This window comes from Crassostrea angulata, chromosome 5, assembly GCF_025612915.1.
Source record: "Crassostrea angulata isolate pt1a10 chromosome 5, ASM2561291v2, whole genome shotgun sequence".
Classification (NCBI taxonomy): Eukaryota; Metazoa; Mollusca; class Bivalvia; order Ostreida; family Ostreidae; genus Magallana; species Magallana angulata.
Window position 1 is genome coordinate 2,238,744 of NC_069115.1, and position 20,837 is coordinate 2,259,580.

The 20,837-nt window shown below is 34.3% G+C and overlaps 1 protein-coding gene and 1 pseudogene across 1 annotated transcript; both read right to left on the reverse strand.

Annotated features, from left to right (window-relative positions):
- Positions 1–20,837, reverse strand: part of LOC128183616 (deleted in malignant brain tumors 1 protein-like) — a 492,435-nt pseudogene that overhangs the window by 249,079 nt on the left and 222,519 nt on the right.
- Positions 9,770–20,502, reverse strand: LOC128183439 (uncharacterized). The gene is made up of 8 exons (XM_052852425.1): positions 19,460–20,502; positions 15,352–17,024; positions 14,956–15,163; positions 11,653–11,706; positions 11,266–11,439; positions 10,868–10,972; positions 10,591–10,719; positions 9,770–10,417 (listed from the first exon to the last, which is right to left on the reverse strand). The coding sequence occupies exons 1-2, from the start codon at positions 19,734–19,736 to the stop codon at positions 16,114–16,116; spliced, it is 1,188 nt and encodes a 395-aa protein (XP_052708385.1). The 5' UTR covers positions 19,737–20,502; the 3' UTR covers positions 9,770–10,417; positions 10,591–10,719; positions 10,868–10,972; positions 11,266–11,439; positions 11,653–11,706; positions 14,956–15,163; positions 15,352–16,113.

Here is a 20,837-nt window from a genome sequence, read left to right on the forward strand (position 1 = left end):
AATTCTGTTGCTGAGAATAACAGTGTTGACTGTTATGTTTTATTGTACAATTTGTCATGTAAATTTCATTAACTTCATATGAAATTTAGAGAATAGAGAGTTTTGATAGGTGGTACAGTAAAACTCGTTTAGTACGAACTAATATATAGCGAATTCTCGGATATAACGAAGTCTTTTTGAGTCCCCGGTAAAATTCTTCACAAATCTTTGCAAATTTTTACGGATATAACGAATTCGGATATAACGAATTTACGGATATAGCGAACTGATTTTGAGTCCCGTAGAGGTGAATTATAACGAAATTTAACACTTTTATAACGAATTTCTTTACAGTTTAAAAAAGTTTGCACTACCCTTTTACATAATAGTTTGAAAGATCTATTTTCATAAAAATTGTTCGACTTACAATCCAATTATAAAAGGTATCAAAGTAATGTATTTTTATTCTAAGCCTCAAATAGCAAAAATTATAGTCTGGTATAAGAATACATGTATATAGTGAATTTGCTATAGTTATTATTACGAATTCGTTATACAGATATAGCGAATTACGGATATAACGAAGTAAATCCATTGGTCCCTATGACTTCGCTATAACCGAGTTTTACTGTATCAATTCTTGCAGAGAAACTTTCTAACCATGCTTTATATACACACTATTTAGGTCTTTCCATCTTTCAGGTGGAAGACTTCTTGTTAATAGGGTCTTCCGTCTCCAGCGGAAGACCCTACTACTATTCTATTGTTTCTTTTTCACTTTTTGCGTGGACCATGAGGTCCACTCAGAAAATATATAAGAGAGGTTAAACCGGATGCTATGAAGAAAATTCAGCCTGCGCATGAGTTAGTCTGGTTCCTGTGCGTAATGGGTAGCTCTGGGAACCAGGCTAGCATGCGTTTATCTGAATCGGGTTTGGGATTCCATGCCATATGCACATATAAGGGGCTGTAAATGTAAAGTTGTCGGTAAACAGTACAGAAACAAAGAATTCCTTTTAAAGAAATGATCAGCATGTGATATGAACTGTCAGTATTATGAAATAAGTAATGTTATGCCGAAACTACAACAGGCATCAAATAGCATAATTTGCAATGTTTTGTTGTTTTCCGAATGCACATGTAGCTTAACCTTACTTTTATAGTAGGCGAAGCTAGAGTACTTCCCGATTAAAATTGTTTAAGCATTTAAGTATGATTGAATAATTACATGTATGTGACTGTATATAAGGAATGATTGAATAATTATGTCACTGTATAAAAGTTAAGATCCCAAGAAAAATGTATCAAAATATGAAATTAATTTACACAAAGCTGTCACTGCATAGTTAACAAAGTAGTGCGAAGTGTAATGTGTGCGCAAATAGTAGAAATCGCCGAATGCCTGGTACTTTACATGCAAACTTCATTAATATAGATCATAATTATTTTAGAAGTAATTGTGAGATAAAAAGTCAGGGCTATACATTTACGTAATACAGCGTACAAATTAAGTGGTTAAAAGTAGGCAGCTAGAGTCGGTGGAATATCTGATAATCTTAAGGCTTTCACGTTTTTGTTGGAAACACATGCATATGGTCCACGTATTGCAGTCCTTTTTTAAAGGACATCAACTTGTCTTCTTATTATTAAGGTCTTCCGTTTCCAACGGAAGACCTTATTGTTATTGCTTTGTTTCTTTTTCCCTTTTATTATTTTTTTTTTTTCTTACGCTTTTTTGTACAAGCGATTTCTTGAAAACGGCTTGACTGATTTTCGTGAAAATTTCAGATCTTGTAGATATTGATAAAACCCTTATATATAATTTTTTATTTTAATGACGTCATTTCCGTTCGGGAGATATTGACGTTTTAGTGATTTTTAGAGGGTCATTTTGTCCTGCTATCTCCTCCTAAACGAAAAAAGATATTGAATTTAAATTTTCAGGGATTGTAGACAAAAGATTGTAGATGTGTTTAAAGGCATTTATGGTTGTCTGGCTTCAAAGGCGTCGAAGCTCGCCTGGACCCGAAAATCGAGTTTGAAAAAACGACGTAATTTTTAATGGTTTTCGTTCTTTATCTCCTTTCCTGAAAATATCTTACTATAACATATAGAGCAAATAAAATTTATATTGACAAGAGCTTTCGTATGATACCAAGAAAAAGGGGCTGGTCTCTCAATTAAGGGGCAAAAAGGGCTCTAAAGTCTTTTTTCCATAGCCCTTTACTGAGAAATATTTTGTAATATGTTAAAGAAGCAAAAATGTTCATCTTTCACTAATAAAACTATACATTATAAAATTTTTATTCTGCGTTACGTAATTAGGGGTTTTAAGGGGCCAGAAGTCCAAAACTTCGATCGAATATATCTCAAAAAGGACAAATATTTTGAAATGCAATATAGAATAAAAGATGCTTAGAATGATGTTTTACACAATATTCAATCATAAAAGTTTCATTATCTGGCCCCAATAAGGAGATTAGGGGTCGGCCCCTAAAATGTCCTATCCCAGATAGCTCTAAAACGGCAAAGAATTTCTAAACACTTGTTGAACAAAATATGTTTAATATCAAAAGAACTTTCGTATGATGCCAAGAAAAAGGGGCTGGCACTTCAATTTAGGGGCCAAAAGGGCTCTAAAGTCTTTCTTTCATAGCACTTTACTGAGAAATATTTTGTAATATGTTTAAGAAGCAAAAATGTTCATCTTTCACTAAAAAAACTACACATTATAAAATTTGTATTATGCGTTACGTAATAAGGGGTTTCAAGGGGCCAGAAGTCCAAAACTTCGATCGAATATATCTCAAAAAAAACAAATATTTTGAAAAGCAATATAGAATAAAAGATCCTTAGAATGATGTTTTAAACAATATTCAATCATAAAATGTTTCGTTATCTGGCCCCAATAAGGAGATTAGGGGTCGGCCCCTAAAACGTCCTATCCCAGATAGCTCAAAAACGGTAAAGAATTTCTAAACACTTGTTGAACAAAATATGTTTAATATCAAAAGAACTTTCGTATGATACCAAGAAAAAGGGGCTAGCCCTTCAATTTAGGGGCCAAAAGGGCTCTAAAGTCTTCCTTCCATAGCACTTTACTGAGAAATGTTTTGTAATATGTTTAAGAAGCAAAAATGTTCATCTTTCATTAATAAAACTATACATTATAAAATTTGTATCATGCGTTACGTAATTAGGGGTTTTTAGGGGCCAGAAGTCCAAAACTTCGATCGAATATATCTCAAAAAGGACAAATATTTTGAAAAGCAATATAATAAAAAAGATGCTTAGAATGATGTTTTAAACAATATTCAATCATTAAAGTTTCGTTATCTGGCCCCAATAAGGAGATTAAGGGTCGGCCCCTAAAATGTCCTATCCCAGATAGCTCAAAAACGGCAAAGAATTTCTAAACACTTGTTGAACAAAATATGTTTTATATCAAAAGAACTTTCGTATGATGCCAAGAAAAAGGGGCTGGCCCTTCAATTTAGGGACCAAAAGGGCTCTAAAGTCTTTCTTCCATAGCACTTTACTGAAAAATATTTTGTTATATGTTTAGGAAGCAATATATTCATCTCACATTTATTTAACAATATATTATAATTATTTTATCATGTGCTCCGTATTAAGGGGTTTTTAATGGGTTTTAAGGGGCCAGAAGAACAAAACGTTGATAACATACCTCAAACAGAACAAATATTGAATAAAATGTTGAGAATGATGTTCCTAACAAAATTCAACCATCAATTTTTTTTATTGTTGCCCCGATAAGGAGATAAAGGGTCAAATATCAAAGTCAAGGTCATATAACCTTCAAAAAATCGCACGGAAGACCTCCTCGTTGCTCGCAACGAGATCGTGTCTAGTTTTTATTCTTTTTTTGTCTTACAAATTTTGTGCAGGCGATTTCTCGGAAGTTGGCTCCTTCGATTTTCTTCAAATTTTAAGGGTTGATGTGTCGGCATCTTAAGTTTGTACTGCCGTTTCAATTTTTTGATAATCACTTCCGGTCGGAAGTTATCGTCCGTTTATGATTTTTAAAAGTCAATTTTGTCGGCTAGAGATCCAGAAAACGAATAAAGATATAGGGCTGAAATTTTCAGTGAAGATAGACATCAATTTTACCTATTGCAACATGGTCATAAAAACATCTGCCGTCACTTCCGGGCGTCACCGGTAGGAAAGGTAAAAAATTGATTTTTTCAACTGTTTGCTTTTTATATATTTTTCTAACGGGTTGATAGAGACTCTTTTACTGATTCAGAATATGTAATTTGTTTTGAAATTGATTGATGTGTACCCGAGATATTAAGCATCAAAGTCCTGAAGCGTCGAGAGTTCTAGTAGCTCAGTCGTTAGAGTTGTGGACATGTGCCCATATGACCCGAGTTCAAGCTTCGGGTGCCGAAATTTTTTTTCCCTAATTTTTTGCTCTGATTAACAATTTAGTCTTAAAAGTGAAGGACTTTATCTCATTTACTCAAAAATTGGACGGAAGACCCATTCGTTGCTCGCAACGAGAATGATCTAGACAGTTTTCTTTATGTTTTTTATTCTTCTTCTTCTTCTTTTCTTCTTTTTTTCTATTTACCAGGGAGTCACTTTTTTGTTATTAGTGTTACCCAGACAATTCAAACTTTATGTAATTGCTCATTAAAAGTTATGGTACCAATTGACCCGTGTCAAAAATTTCCCAGAACTTACAGAGTTATTGCCCTTTGAGAAGGAAATGCTTGTTATCACTACTCCTATGAAACCATAAAAGATAGAGACTTGGAACTTTACCAATGTCTTTAGTACAATTAGATGGTTTTTCAATCTATTCATAGTGAAAGGATCTGAGGCCCCCTTCTAGTAGTTATTGCCCCTGAAAGTATTTAAATTTCCATAAAATCACTTCCAACTTTTTTATATCTTATCATAGAGACTTCGGACCACTTGGGATGGAAGCGTCTACCTTGGCCGAACAAAATGACATAAAGGTCAAATCTGTTAATTAATGAGTTTTTGAATCTCTTTTGTTTTGGGTGCTAAAGAAAAACTTTTTCATGGATGTAGTAGGACACCATAAGATATTTAAAAATATAGCCCCTTGGCGCACACTTTTGAATAACTACAGAGTTATTGCCCCTTTTATACTAAATACCTGTTATCGCTACTCCATTGAAACCATAGGAGATAGAGACTTGAAAACCTATGTCTTCAGTACAGTTGGAGAATTTTTCAATCTATTCATACCAAAAGAATCTGAGGCCCGCTTCTTGCAGTTATTGCCCCTGAAAGTTTTGAACTTTGATAAAATCACTTCCAACTTTTTTACTATCTATCACAGAGACTTCAGACCACTTGGAATAAGGGCGTCTTCCCTGACCAAACAAAATTACATGAAGGTCAAAGTCATTTGGAAAGCTGTTAATTAATAAATTTTCATGTTTTGAAATACAGAATTATAGTAAGGGTTTCATTAAATCTTGCTGGATTGCGCAATAAGGTATTCAATTGGGTCAGCCAGGTATCACATCAAGTCCTCTGGTTACTCAAGTGGAACTTTTTTTTACAGTTAACCCATTTATTTTGTACAAAGACAGCTAGCTTGTAGAACACCCTCTTCTATTGTTAGGTTTACTGTTTATATGATTGTTTAAAGAATATTCACTATGCTCAGTTTTGTTCATAGTAAGTGGGAAAAAAATCAGAAAAGTACACGATATATATACAACATGGAATTCTTAACGAAATGGCTTGAAAATTTAAAAAATCTCTTTAATAAAAATCATTTATCATTTTATGGCTTAGTGGTTTTCCAATTTTATAGTACAACATGTATCATAGGTATAATAATTTTTTGTATACTTTATAGTCTAGAGCAATCTAGCAATTCATTAAAAAATATTAAGGTGGAAAGACCTCTAATTGTTCGAGAACAATTAGCCTAATAGTTATATTTGCACTTGCCGTATCCATGTTAAAACAACATATTTAGACAAACAGTCGATAGTTTTCATTGGTTATTTGTATTCAATAATTTGATTTATGATTCATATTTTTTTTATAGATGAAGCAATTTATAACACAGAAAATATACATACATGTACACCGTACATGTAGTGGCATCATGACATAATATCATTGACAAGAAACACATCTATCAAGCAGGTTTGAGTGAGGTAGAAGGTTTTTAGCATTTTTAGATAGCGAGTCTTATGTTTTCGATCCAGTGTTACATAAACCATGAACAGCATATTTTTTTCAACATTAAACTTCTCACCAAAGAAAATTAACATCTGCTCCAGCATGAAGATAATGAAGATCAAGCTCTGTATCTGAAGCTACCTCTATTAACATATTCATTTTTTAATAATTTATATATTAACTGTTTTAGTCTGACTAGGTATGAGCAATATTTGCTTCATTTTATAACGTACCAGCTCCAATAGCAAGAACCTAGTACTTTTTTTATTCATTTATATAGTTAAATCAACCAAACACTATTTATTAGTAGTATTATTTAAATAAACATTTAACCTGCCAAAACAACAAGAGTTTACTACTGTACATGTTAAAAAAAGAAGCAATTACCTGATGATAAGTCTCTCAATCATACAATCCAGACTAGGATTTGAACCTAGATATCCCATAAAAACTATGGTTGCTTTACATTAAGCTACCTGGATTTAAAATGAAAAGAACTTCATCATCAGAGGAATTTAAAGCAAATCGAGACTAATTCATGTTGTCACATTTGTATTAAATGTCTACCATAAACTGAGGCTTATGGGCCACATTGCTCACATCGCTTATGAGGGTAAAAAGTAATATAAGTAGACCAGTACTTCGGGCAATTTAGCAAAGTTAACAAGGTCTGCGGCCTACAAATGGCAAACATAGGTAATAACAGATTACAAAGCTCACTGAGACGAGGCATCACCCTTATGAGACATCACCTTTATGAGACCACCTTTATCATATTACGGTATATGAAAATCATACTTTATGATCTTGGATTTACATGGATTCTGTTTTAGCACAATATCGTATATTTTCCGGAAAAAAATTGGATGATAATCATATGTTAATCAATACAGAAATATGAAATTAAATATTGCATCCTATCATACTTACAATATATATCATACAAGAGGCCCATGGGCCACATCGCTCACCTGAGGAACAATAGGTATGATAAAATCGGCTTTAATAATGGAGTCATTATACAAACTATCTGGATAAGGTACAATAATACATGTAGATCCTGAATAAATCAACGGGATGATTTTATAGCCAAAAAAGATCCTTAACAATTGTTTATATATGGGATATAAACCTACATCAACCAAGGGGATCATGATTTTCACAACTTTGAAGCTACACTACATGAGGATGCTTCCACACAAGTTTCAGCTTTCCTGGCTGATTAGTTTCTGAGAAGAAGAATTTTAAAGATTTACTCTATATATTCCAAATAAAACTTTAACACCCCCCCTCCCCCCAATTGTGGCCAACCCTACCCCGAGGGGGTCATGATTTTTACAACTTTGAATCTACACTACCTGAGGTTCAGCTTTCCTGACTGATTAGTTTCTGAGAAGATTTTTAAAGATTTACCCAAAGGCTAATATATATTCCTATGTAAGAGTTCGACCCTCCATTGTGCCCCACCCTACCCCGAGGGTGGGGTCATGATTTTCACAACTTTGAATCTCCACTACCTGAGGATGCTTCCGCACAAGTTTCAGCTTTCCTGGCTGATTAGTTTCTGAGAAGAAGAATTTTAAAGATTTACTCTATATACTCCTATGTAAAACTTTGACCCTCCATTGTGCCCCACCCTACCCCAGGGAAGGGAAGTTTAAGGGAAATTTAATACGATTATTACTACTACACGTTATATATATTTTATATAAAAACACGCAGTGAAAATGTGCTAGGGAGGTCCTAGGAACAACCGCATTGATCTCTTAAAGAGCGAGACCTGTACTACCGTACATTGACAATTGGCTTTTGTATTGATATGTTCTCATAATTAAACATTCATTTTATAAATAGCTAAAATAAAATATATTAATCTGTTGAACATACGCTAGTTTTCATAAACTATAAATTTCTGAACGATAAAAACACATATTTATTCCTGCCAAATGTACCTTACAACTCTCCTTTCTAAGGAGATTGCCGAACGAACGCGAGATTTTATGAGAATATACGAGACTTGAACAGTGTGACGTCACATCAAGAACAACAACATGTCTGCGGACGATTCCTTTAGTAGTGATAGTGACAACTCTCTACCTGAACCTATAAACGAAATAAAAAGCAGGTAGGAGAATAGTCATGAAGATCATATGGGAGTCAAACCATATCGCTTTGAGCCTCAGAGCCCTCAAGGAGTTGTGAGTGTCGGGGACAACGCGGCTCAGGACACACAGAATTCTGTCCAAGTCAGAGAGGAGGATGATCTCTCGTGGTTTGTGTTTATAATGACTAAGCACTTGTCAAAATACCATAATGTCTTAATTATTGTAAATAAATTAACAATGCCATAAACTTGATTTTATTGTTCATTTTAAAACAGAACATTCACATATTAGCTCTTTTTAGTCAGAGATTCCTCAGATCTGCATGGTTAAATTACCCCAGGCCACACCCCTTTCCATTTCACGTCCTTTACTTTGGTATTTGGGGGTAGCTTCAGAGAAATTTCAGATTAGACGCTTTATGTTTTTCCTGTTTAGCATAAGATTCATACAGTTTATTAACTTACCTACGACCTACAGGATCTATACATATAAGAACCATAGGCGCTTGGTTTCAGGGAGTGTATCTAGCTCTTTTTTCGGTGTCTGATTACTTCTTAAAAATAAAAGTTGCTGTAATAAGCAATTTTTTAAAATATCATAATACTAATACATTTTTAAAAAGTACTAATTTCAGTGTTTAAAAAAATAAATTGATGAATTTAGACACCTACAAAAAACACTATACACTTACCCAGAAACCAAGCACCTATGGTAAGAACCACGTGGCAAATGCATTAGTAGACGCATTGATTTTTTATTATCATTTGCATAGAAAGATGTAAATCAAGGTACTTATACCTATTGACTGAAAAATGATATGTTTAAAGAAGTTTACAGAATTTCAGTCTTTGACTAAACGCAGGTGCTAAAAAAAGGGGGGGGGGGGGGGGCTTGGAATGGTCAAGTGTGTAATGGCATGGTGACTTCACAGGACAATCACTGTCATTCAGCAATAACAATTAACTAAGTATCAATGTTTTAGTAGATCAAAATGAACCATTATCACCAAACTGCTCAAGTTTTCAGACTTTCCTTTGTCTGTTACATGTCATAGCAGGTAAACAGTCAATATTTCTTGCTATTCCAAGCATTCAATTTTTTTTAAGACTGCATTTCATCCCTCAAACAAAAGAGAATAAACCCCTCTCCCAATATGACAATGAATAACTAATATATATGCATTTTAGGTGTACATGTGGTACATGTCAACCTATTGAATGTCCAGACAACAGGTTTTGCTATCGAAAATGTGACAAAACAAAAGCTAAAATTAACGAGGGAGGCAAACAGACTAATCAGGATTTTATTTGACGTATAACATCACATCCATGATTTCAAAGTGTTTGTTTGGATCCATGGGTTCTAGAAACAGTCTATTATGCTTACCGACAAGAATGGGAAAGAATACAGAACCCCAGCATCAGTGAGTGTCATCTTAAAAAATAAATTCATACCATGAAATACATACATATATTATAAAAGAAACATTCAACCATGGTTAAATATCAAACACATTTTATATAATAAAGCACAACCTTTACAAAAAAGGTTTCCTGGGAAAGAACAACCATACTCCTTTACCAGCCTGTGTCATGTCACGCATTAGAAATGCATTTCCTGCAAATGATGGACAAAACAAAAACTTTGAGTGGCCAAATAACTAGAAACCTAGGTAAGGTAATTGTAACAGTTAAGCATTAAAAATCCCAAAACACTGTCTAATGCAGCATTTCTCAACAAGTTCTTACAACTTGTCAGACCATAAAGGCAATAAAATACATGTACATACTAGTTTTGGTCGTCAACAACAAGATGTTTCTTCATACTTTGTGCACAAAGTTTCTAAGGAATTCTCATTACGTGAAAATAAAAGTTTACAATTTTATGTGGCTGTAACAAAAAGGTAAGATAAGTTCCAGTACAAAGCACAATTTATAGACACAAACAAATGTTTCAAGTGTCATCTGTTATATCTGGAAACAAACATCTCCACTGCTCTGCCTTGTCCGGTTGATCTGCATTTGTGGATAGACAGTTGGGTACCTTAGCACGTAGATTATCGACAGAATCTCGTAGTTGGCTTGGCCCTTGTGCATATCGATCTACCAATTCTTGTTGGAGATGCATGGCATAATCTGAAATACAGAGTTTTTCAGCTTACTATTTCTTTAGAACACGATTCTTTTGAAAATATCAGGTGATATAGTAGCTGAACACAACAATGAGGACTCTATTATTATTATTATAAGAAAATAACATTTGAATATTTAAGATCAACTGAAATATTAATATTAATATGATCCCGTACCATAAGTAGGCTTAGTTTTGTCAGGACGTACAGCTTGTCCTTTCCTTCCTTCCGGGTATCTGATGGTGAAGCTTGATCATTTGGTCACGATCAGAGTTTTTATTATAATGGAGTCCAGCCAAGTAAAGTCTGGTTATTTAAAAAAAAATAATTAAAATATCACAACTTAATTAAAGCACATAGTATCTATTTTGGTTTGTGCAGATCAATGATTAAACAGTAATGTTCATCATACGGCTACTTAGATGTTAGAATGTGCTGGTGCTATTTTACTCACCTACATAACATTCAAAGATAAGAAAAGGCTGTATTCTTGGGAGTAAAATGGAATATCAAGCTATGAAAAGCCTCCAAGGAAGATATCTGCTCCTGACTGGAAAGTCTTGAAAATAAAATGTCTTTTAAGAGGGTCTTGTTAAAGAGGATCTTTTCCAATTGTTCAAAGGCTTTGCTTGCTAAAAATTTTAATACATACATATATAATATATATCTATATTAAGCATCCAGTTTTTTCCGTGTGCCTACAAATTTAATTCATATGTTGAACTCGCAGGATATAATTTTAATACTGTATATACCTGAATGAAAATATTTCATACCACTTGAATGTTTAATATTTAAATATATCCATACTGATCGCTTTAATTTTCTTCATTTATAAGTACATGTACTTACCCTTGGCAACATGCCAGATGTCATAGAAGTGGTTTGTTCCTTTACCCACTTGTTATTCTGTCTGTGTCTGTTTGTAATAAGGGTGTCTAACTGCAACCCCTCATCCTTCAGAAATCTAACACTTCTTTTTAACCCTTCATGCTCACACCATGAACTATTTGGAACTACATTGCTCTGTGGAACAAATAGAACAAATATGAGACATGTATTCTAATACCCTTCAATAACTTTTTCGTTCTATATGTATTATGAATAATGGAGAAAACATCTTCTTTTTTTTAGTTTTTACTTCTTAAAAATAAACATTATCCAAAAAATAGTAATAACTATTCTCTAGTCCTTCCAAAACACTTAAGAGGAAAACCATTATAACGTAGATATACATACCTGATTAAGATATACATGTAGCTGTTCTAGAAAATAAGGTGAACAAAAACAAGCCTAAAAAACAAACAAACAGGTTTTAGTATCATGCCAAAACCTCTTCAACACAAACAGTATGCACCAAAAAACTTTACTAGCCAGAATAAATAACTTTGTACATTCCCCCTCCTCCCCCCCCCCCCCCAAAAAAAAAAACCCCAAAAAACAAACTAGGATATGAATGAAATGGCAGTTTTAATTCATTCAGTTTAATCAACTATGCTCAATAGTATATTATTCAATTTTAACAATTCTTTACATTTTTTCATATTTAACAACTGAATCTATGCTGAAGCTTTTTTGGCACATACATTATATTTTTTGCCCCCAAAATTTTTTTTTAAAGCAACAGCTCAAATTATAAATAAGAAATTCAAACAAAATAAATATAAAATATCAAAATTTTAACTCCTAAACAAAAACAAAGGATAAACTAGAGCAAAGCTCGTTGCAAAGCAACAAGTGGGTCTTCCGTTAATGTTGGAAGTAAAGCTGGAAGTTCCTGTACGAAGCAGAGCTCTGAAACCAATAAGAAGAGTAATTCAAAAAAAAGATGAAAAAAATTGAATTATTCCTGGTATGACTTATCAAAATACGAATGATTTTAAGTACGACTTAACAAAAACCTTTCCAATTTTAAGAACGACTTAACCAAAAAAATCCGAATTGCAAAGCAACGAGTGGGTCTTCCGTTAATGTTGAAAGTAAAGCTAAAAGTTCCTGTAAGAAGAAGTGTTTTAAACTTATAACAGGAGACACGAAAACAAAAAGATTTTAAAAAATCGGATAATTTTTGGTACGACTTAACAAAATCCGAATGGTTAAAGTACGAGGTGACAAAAACCTTCATGATTTCATGAACAACTTAACAAAAAATTTGAATGTGTTAAAGTACGACTTAGCAATTAATTTTTAGGTACGAGTTAATTTAACCAAGAACTTTACACTATTTTCTTAATAGTGCTGAAACGAATACCATAAATCAGTATTCGAATATTCGTGAGTGCTATTCGATTCGTATTCGAATATTCGTAGACGTCATAGACAATGTATTAAGCATATATGATAGATTGTATTACCAAGTGGGTGTATGTGTAGACTGCTTAAACATGTCAGTTTGAAGTTGACACTTAATGCATGAGTATATATATCCATTGAATTGGGTGCGCATTTAATTTTTAAGCAAATAATAATATACTGATTATTTAAAAATCTCAATCAACTACAATCAACAGATTTATTACTTCTTTAATAATATACTGCAGTCCTGACTCCTGGATGAGACCGATACGTAACTTCGTAAGTCAGTCCAAATATTTCCGCCATGTTTGATATAGTATTAAACAGAAAACTGATAACGCTCATAACTCCGGAAATGTTCTGTTTATTTAAAAAACAAAACAAATTATATCGAGGTATCTTTTAAAAAAAACTTTCGATGTACCTTTCGATATTATTTCTCCGTAGCTCACACTCGTTCAAACAGTTAAGCAATTTTTTTTTTCAGCGTCTGACATGAATTGAAAAATCCAGAATGTTTGTCTTCGTTCCATGTAAACCCTGCTTTTACTTTAAAGGTAAACACGCATGGCGGAAGAGTCTATTACTGGGTTAAGTAATAGACTCTACCAAGCATGGCAGTCATAGATGGCTTTATATTTACTTTTGTTCTGAGTAAAATGAAATAACACGATGCTACATAGTTTACAGTGCTTGATATGGATGTTTAACATGTGATCGAATATTCGAATGCTAAATATACATTCGAATATTAGAAATTTACTATTCATTCGCGAATATTCGAACATTCGTTTCAGCACTATTTCTTAACCAAGAATTTGAAGGGCCAGTCCCTTTTATTTGGTAATAATCAAAAGGTCTTGCAAATATAAACATATTTTGTTCAACAAGTGTTCAAGAAATGGTTAACTGTTCTCGAGATATCTGAACAACTGTGCTTTAGGGGCCGACCTTTAAACTCCTCCCGGGGCCACCAACAACAAAATTTTAGTTTTCGTATTGTTGAGAACATTATTTTGAACAACTTTTGTTCTACAATGCTATTCAAAATATTTCTCCTTTTTCTGATATTAATGATCAAATTTTTGAACTTCTGGCCCCTTGAAACCCCTAATTACGTAACATATGACTTAAATACGGTAATGAATAGATAAACAGCTGTACAGTAAACATTTTTGCTTCTATAATTAATAACAAAATATTTGTCAGTAAAGAGTTATTATAAAAATACTTTAGAGCCCTCTTGGCCCCGAATATGAGGGGCCAGCCCTTTTTTCTTGATATCGAATTCAAGGTCTTGCAAATATAAACATATTTTGTTCAACAAGTGTTCAGGAATTGTTAACCTTTCTCGAGATATCTGTATTAATCTGTTCCCTTAAACTCCTTACCGGGACCACCAACAACAAAATTCTAGTTTTCGTATTGTTGAAAACATTATTTTAAACAACTTTTGTTCTACAGTGCTATTCAAAATAGTTTTCCTTTTTCTGATATTAATAATCAAATTTTTCAACTTCTGGCCCCTTGAAACCCCTAATTACGTAACATATGACTTAGTAATGGTACTGAATAGATAAACAGCTGTACAGCGAACATTTTTGCTTCTATAATTAATAACAAAATATTGTTCAGTAAAGAGTTATTGTTAGAAGAGTTTAGAGCCCTCTTGGCCCCTAATTTGAGGGGCCAGCCCCTTTTTATTGATATCAAATTACAGGTCTTGCAAATATTACCATCTTTTGCATTACATGTTTTAACAAAATATTTATACATCAAAAGATATTACGGAAAATGTGCGAAAATTTCGTGAAAAAATTTGGTGCTAATTTTCAGGTTCAGGCGAGCTTCGAGGCCTTGAGCAATTTTTATAATTAGAAGCATGGGGGTACATCAACATACATTCATCTACAATCCCTGAAAATTTCAAGCTTCTATCTTGATTAGTTTTGGAGGAGATGCGTGGACAAAATGGCCTTTAAAAATTTACAAAATCGTCTATATCTGAAACCGGAAGTGACATCATCATTTGAAAATTAAATAATATTTAGCACCGATCATGCTTTATCAGTCCTGAAAATTTTGTGCATTTCGGTTGTATAGTTTTTGAGAAATAGCGCTCCAAAAAAGTCAGAAAAAGAAAAAAAAGAATAATAAAGAAAAAGAAACCGTAAAATAACAAGAGGGTCTTCCGTTGGAAACGGAAGACTCTAATAAAGAATAGATCAACATAACATATTAAAGTACCTGCACTTGTTGAATGTCTAGAACTTTGTTAATCTTGGTTTCAATGAAAGTGAATGCACCATATTTAGCACAATGACCAGGGCTGTCTGAGCGTCCATCACCAGCAAGCACCAACCCTCTGTTCTGTGACTTTAAGTCAGCAATAATAGAACTTTGTGCCTGCCTCCATTGAAGCACAACTGTTGGTAAAACATACTGCTGTTGATGCCTAAAAATAAAGGTCATAAATATTGTAAAAGGTACCAATATGCCCAATGGAAATGTGAAATGCTATACCCCCCCCCCCCCCCCCCAAACATTTAATTGATAAATCAATAATCACCTTGATGAATGACCCAAATTAGACAATGACTATAAACCAATCAAGTTTATAATATATTGAAAAGTAAAACTTACCTAAAAAATGTACTGCGTCCAAAACAAGCCGTATTCAACAACTTGAACATTAACAGGCACTTTCTACCAAGACTACCAGAATATAAAATGGAACCTGAAAGAAGAAGATTTCCAGCTGGCATTTTTCCAATATAAGGTTGACTGGCCCAATTATTGACAAATTTACATGCAGAGCACTTCTGTACTATGTGAATGCAAGTTCCAACTCATTTATCAACAACACCACGAACTGGAAAATGACATCTTGGGCAAAACTGAAATAGCTGTAGAAGTTGCCACTTAAATACTAAAAACTTTTCCTCTAGATGACATGGTTCCGGCTCCTCCATTGGCATTTCTTCAGTACTACAAAATTTAAAACATACTATTGGACTTGTCTGATGTTTCATCAAGCAGCTCTAGCAAGATTTGAAATCAGTAGTCACAGATATTGTTTGAAATCATAAAAATGCCAAACACACTACATGGTATTTACAGTATAATATACACTTATAAGAGTATTTCCAACACATTAAGAACAACACAACTTAGGTGTGAGCCAGACGAGCTTAGAATTAAATGTTCAAAAGTAAGCAAAGTATGAAAAATTATGCGAAATAGTTTAAGAACTGAACAAAAACAAACAAAGCATGTAACCTGACTGTCTTATGTTTGTTATTATAAATCCAAATTTTTTGAAACTGAAAGTCTGCTTTCTAAACTGTCTTTTACATAACCGTCTTTAGACGAATCTGATGCCCATCTTCCGTGCTTTTTCCAACATCACTCGTTTACGTTGGAATTTGCTGCTGCTGTCGCGCCTCCCGATCGTAAGGAATGAAGACCAATGTTGACATTTCCCATAATGGATTTAAGTTTTGATAACATGCACTCTCTTGCTCGCGTGTAACTTAGTTTTTTATTTTTGTATATTAACTTTAAACCCTCCTTGGATTTAAACACGGATTGAAACAAAAAATGATCAGAAAAAATGTCTATATTTCCGAGCAATATATAACGTTGCAACATTTTTACCGGACAAGCAGAAGTAACACCCGCGGAAATTAGTATTTCGTTTCCTTGTCTATATTGGTCAGTTTTGCTTTTGTTGATGAAAATTTTGACGTATCCATCTAAAAATTTAACATCTGAACAACGAAGTGAACTTGGTTCCTCGTAGCGTAAAAAACCAGCAAAGGAAAGTAGAATCATGCACATATCACGCACTTCAAACAAACTGGAACTATCTGCATAAATATCACACAATAATACGAGATCTTTAGTCGTGACGACTTCTTTTTTGATAACTCTGGCTTTGTTGTTGCGTTTGGAAGCTTCTACTATATTTTTAATGAATGGATGTTCTGTTGGATCCTCATATCCTAAAATGGAATGCGCCCACTTGATTGCGTACACAGCACTGGATATAACATGAAAAGAACATCCGATATTCAACAAATGCGTTAGATAAAAAGCGACATGCATTGAATTGGCTGGAATAGCTGATTTTCCTTTGTTCGTAATGAATTTTGACCACCTATTGAATGACGACATATATTTTTTGCTTGTGTTTTCACTTCTGGATTTCACAATATATTCACACATTTTTTCTGCTAGAGCTGCATTGTCCGCTGATGATGTGTCGATGCCCGCTAAAAATAAACTGTCGTGTACTCTCTGTTCAATGTTTAGCTCTGGAAAAAAAATGAAAAAACTGAACAAGTTGCATTTAATATCTAAAATTCCAAGCGCAATGCTACCAGGCTACCATGTCGAACATTTTATGGCCCCCAAATATGCCGTTTGCCCCTTTCGATTATCAAAGAATTAAGTTTTTTCACGCCCTTAATGAAATAATCCCACTCTTCCGCTTTGCACAATAATGGCCAAAACGGAGCCAATTTCCACTGAGGAATAATAAGGGTACCCTTACCCTTATCCTGTTTTAATTTATTTATTGTCTTGCAAACCAACCTTGGTGGTGGAACTAACCAGTTATTATCGTTACCCCAGAATTGCTTAAAAGCGTCCATCCCACTTGTGTTTGGACACCACCATCTAGAGTTAAATTTGGTACATTTACTATTATAATCTGTAGCAAACCTAGCTATCACAAGTGTGTATGCCTCAACATTCATCAATAATTTGAAAAACACTGTTTTTTATTCCCCAGTCGTCACTGTCAAAACACCTGCTAAGTGAATCGGCTTGAATGTTTTCTGCCCTTGGTAACCACTGAATGTCAAAAATGATATGTAAATTCTGTAATTTTTCAAAAATTGTTACAGCAATTTCATGTAAATACGACTTTCTGCTACCGACTTCCAAAATTCTGCAAACATTTTTGCTGTCGGTATACCATGTTACTTCTTTACCCTGAATACTTTCTCCTATAGTATTCAAACACCTGTTAATTGCCTCTAGTTCCCTCCAGGTGGAACTTTTCATGGATTCCTCTCCAGTCCAGAGGCCTACTACCTCTGAGATCTCAGAATTTTCTACATAAGCTCCAAAACCTGAGTCGGAAGCATCGCTAAAAATTTTTAGTTCTGAAAGTTCTTTGGAAGTCTTTATTTCTTTGCCATTTATAGATCTTAAATTAATCTTCCAAAATTCTAATTCTCCTAATAAAAGTTTGCGAACTTAATTTAATGTAAGAATTCCATTTGAATCTTGACAATATATCTTGATAAAGATACCTAGTTTTGAAACTGACCGCATTTGCTATAGAATTTTCCATAGATATGATCTGACCTGCTATACTAGCAATAGATTTCACCTGAAAATGTGAGCACCCTGATTGACTTTTCAAGTACACTTCTTCAATGCAACTGAGTAGCTTCCTAACTCTCTCTTGGGTTACTTTTAAAATACCGTTACTCATATCCCATTCGAAACCTAACCAAACCATATTTTGTTGTGGAAACCAAACACTTTTAGACTCTGCTATAATGAAACCCAACTCTGTCAAGTCGTGTTTGATAACCTCACTGAGTGTAGACGCTTGATCAAAACATTTGGCCCCTGCTAAACCATCGTCTAAGAACATAATGACCCAATAACTCAAAGATCTCCAATACTGAACCACCTTTCTCATAAGTTTTGTAAAAATAAATGCTGCAGAAGAAATGCCAAAAGGTAATACGTTGAACACAAAGTATTTTATATCCCCTTTCATCTCCCATCGAAAACCTAGATATTGTTTATGGTGTTCAAAAATTTCACTGTGATGATATGCTGATTTTAAATCAAAACTTATCAAAAAATCGCCCTTCTGAAAAATTTCTCAAGCAGTTTTGACATCTTCCATTCTGAAAACGAAATCGTGAATACAACTACTGATATGCCTGCAATCTAACACCAACCGATGTTTACCTGTTTTATTGAAAGCGAGTGTCAAATGATTGACAACAAAATGAACATTCTTGACCTCTGTTACGCAACCTTTATCAATGAGTTTTTGAATCTCAGAACAAACTACTTTGACATTATCCCTAGCAGATTTACTGTTGTCTAAACACATACCAGTACTTTTTGGAATAGTCTTAAACAGAATTTTGTATCCATTTTCAATAACGTCCAAAATATACTTATCTGCTTGCATATCTACCCATTTAGTCAAATGACCTCTCAAACGTCCAACTGGACTGACATTTTCATCTATTGTGGCCACAAAACGGCAGACATTATTTTTACTCTCTGAAAAGTGCTCACTCATGCATGCATGTAAATCTTTCCTCTGAACGATACACATACTCTAAAGTACTTAACTTAGAGCCTGTCTCTTTGTTGTTGTTGTTGGTGGTGGTGCAATTCTTTGCCCAATGACCGGGGAAACCGCATTTGAAGCATGTCCCCGATTTTTTACTGTTCTCGTAGGACTTGGGCTGGTTCTGCACGCTGCTGGCTCGCTCCGGGTATGGATTGGTACGCCTGGCCGTCCTCGCCTTCTGTATCCTCTCCTCCTTTAATTTCTTCTCCGCCCTGATTTCAGCTTTAAAGATTCGTTTTTCGTCCTCCTCGTCTGACGCTAATTCATGCTGTGTATATTCTTGCACTGTTCGCCAACCTGTTTTGGAAGAGTCTGCTAATCTAATTACCTTTTGTCTCTGATGAATAAGCTCTATACCTGATGAAATGCTGTTAAAGGCCATTTCTGGTTCCCCTTCGCTTAAGCTGGTGTTGGCTTCTATCAATTTTTCTCTTACGCTGTTGTTGAATTTGTACTGGGCTTCGTTTCCCTTCCTCTTGAAAACGAATATCTTGTCGTTTGCTGCCTGAATCCTGGACAATTGCTGTTCGTGTTGCTGTTTTTGTTGTTTGGATATCTTTTGCTCGAATGAAGACAGTTTGGAGTCCATTATTTCTGAAACTCTTTGTAAGAAATCGTCATTTGGTGCCGCCATGCTGCCCGCGAAAAAAGAATGTAAGCTTCGTGCGCTGAGTGAAACTGGCTAGAATGACCTTTACTATTAACTCTGACCTTTTATACTGGCCTTCCTATGGCCCCGCCCTGTATTCCTACGCAAATCTATTTGAACACGTTATTATCATACAACATTTTCCCGCTATTCTACGAAACTTGGGAAAACTATATGATATTCTAAAAATTCTCAAAATTAAAATTAAAACAAAAGTGTTTGTAAAACGCTATATTCCCAGTGATAAAAAGGTTCCCGCTTGGGATAGGTTGGATGTGGGAGATCTTTGATTTTTAGGCTGTTTTGCGGGAGTCTCCCGCGCAATGCGGGAGGGTTAACAGGTATGCCTATGGACCATGCCACTCACCTGTGTCATCATAACCCTGTCATTTTTATTTTCAAAAGAATTCTTTCCCAACTCCACTTTATAAAATGTTGATCTCATGATATGGGACTCTTCAATTAACCCCCTCCCCTAATTAAGACAGACAATAGACCAACACCCTTACCTCTGGGATCTAATAAAAATTGGTTCAATATTTTATATCGTGTTTACTTTACTTAATGGAACTCTCTCGTGGTGAAGGTAGGAAACGTCTATTACCTGGGGGCAATGGGCTATAGCATACTATGCAAAATCTAGCATTGTGGTGTATGCAAAATCTAGCATTGTGGTTTGTAAAGGGTAGATACATGTATGAAAACAGTCCCAGTGAAATATCTTGTGGAACATTGGCTGAACCAAGCTAATAATTTCATGAGAACCTAGTCCACATGTTTTACTTTTTTATTGATACTTATTATTGAACTGAGCCGAATCATCTAATTAAATCCAACCATTTCTTTCTGATAATAGTTACTTTTGGAAGCTGATAAAAATAAAACTCTAAAGATTCCAATTGGACAACCTACTATTTGAAGTGCAACCCTTTGCAATACAGTGTACTTTCAGCATACTAACTGTTCGAATCATCTGATTGTCACTAGCACAAGTACTTAATGCCCCGAAAATCTCGCGAAATTTAGAGTTTCTCGACTTCCCCACCAGAAGAGCGGCACTAAGCTAGGTAACTGGGAGGTAATCAC

Coding starts and splice junctions, on each gene's coding strand:
- LOC128183439 (XM_052852425.1), bottom strand. CDS start 19,736: ATGGCGGCACCAAATGACGATTTCTTACAAAGAGTTTCAGAAATAATG. Junction 17,025..19,459: donor CTTTAACAGCATTTCATCAG/GTATAGAGCTTA, acceptor TTTTTTTTCCAG/AGCTAAACATTGAACAGAGA.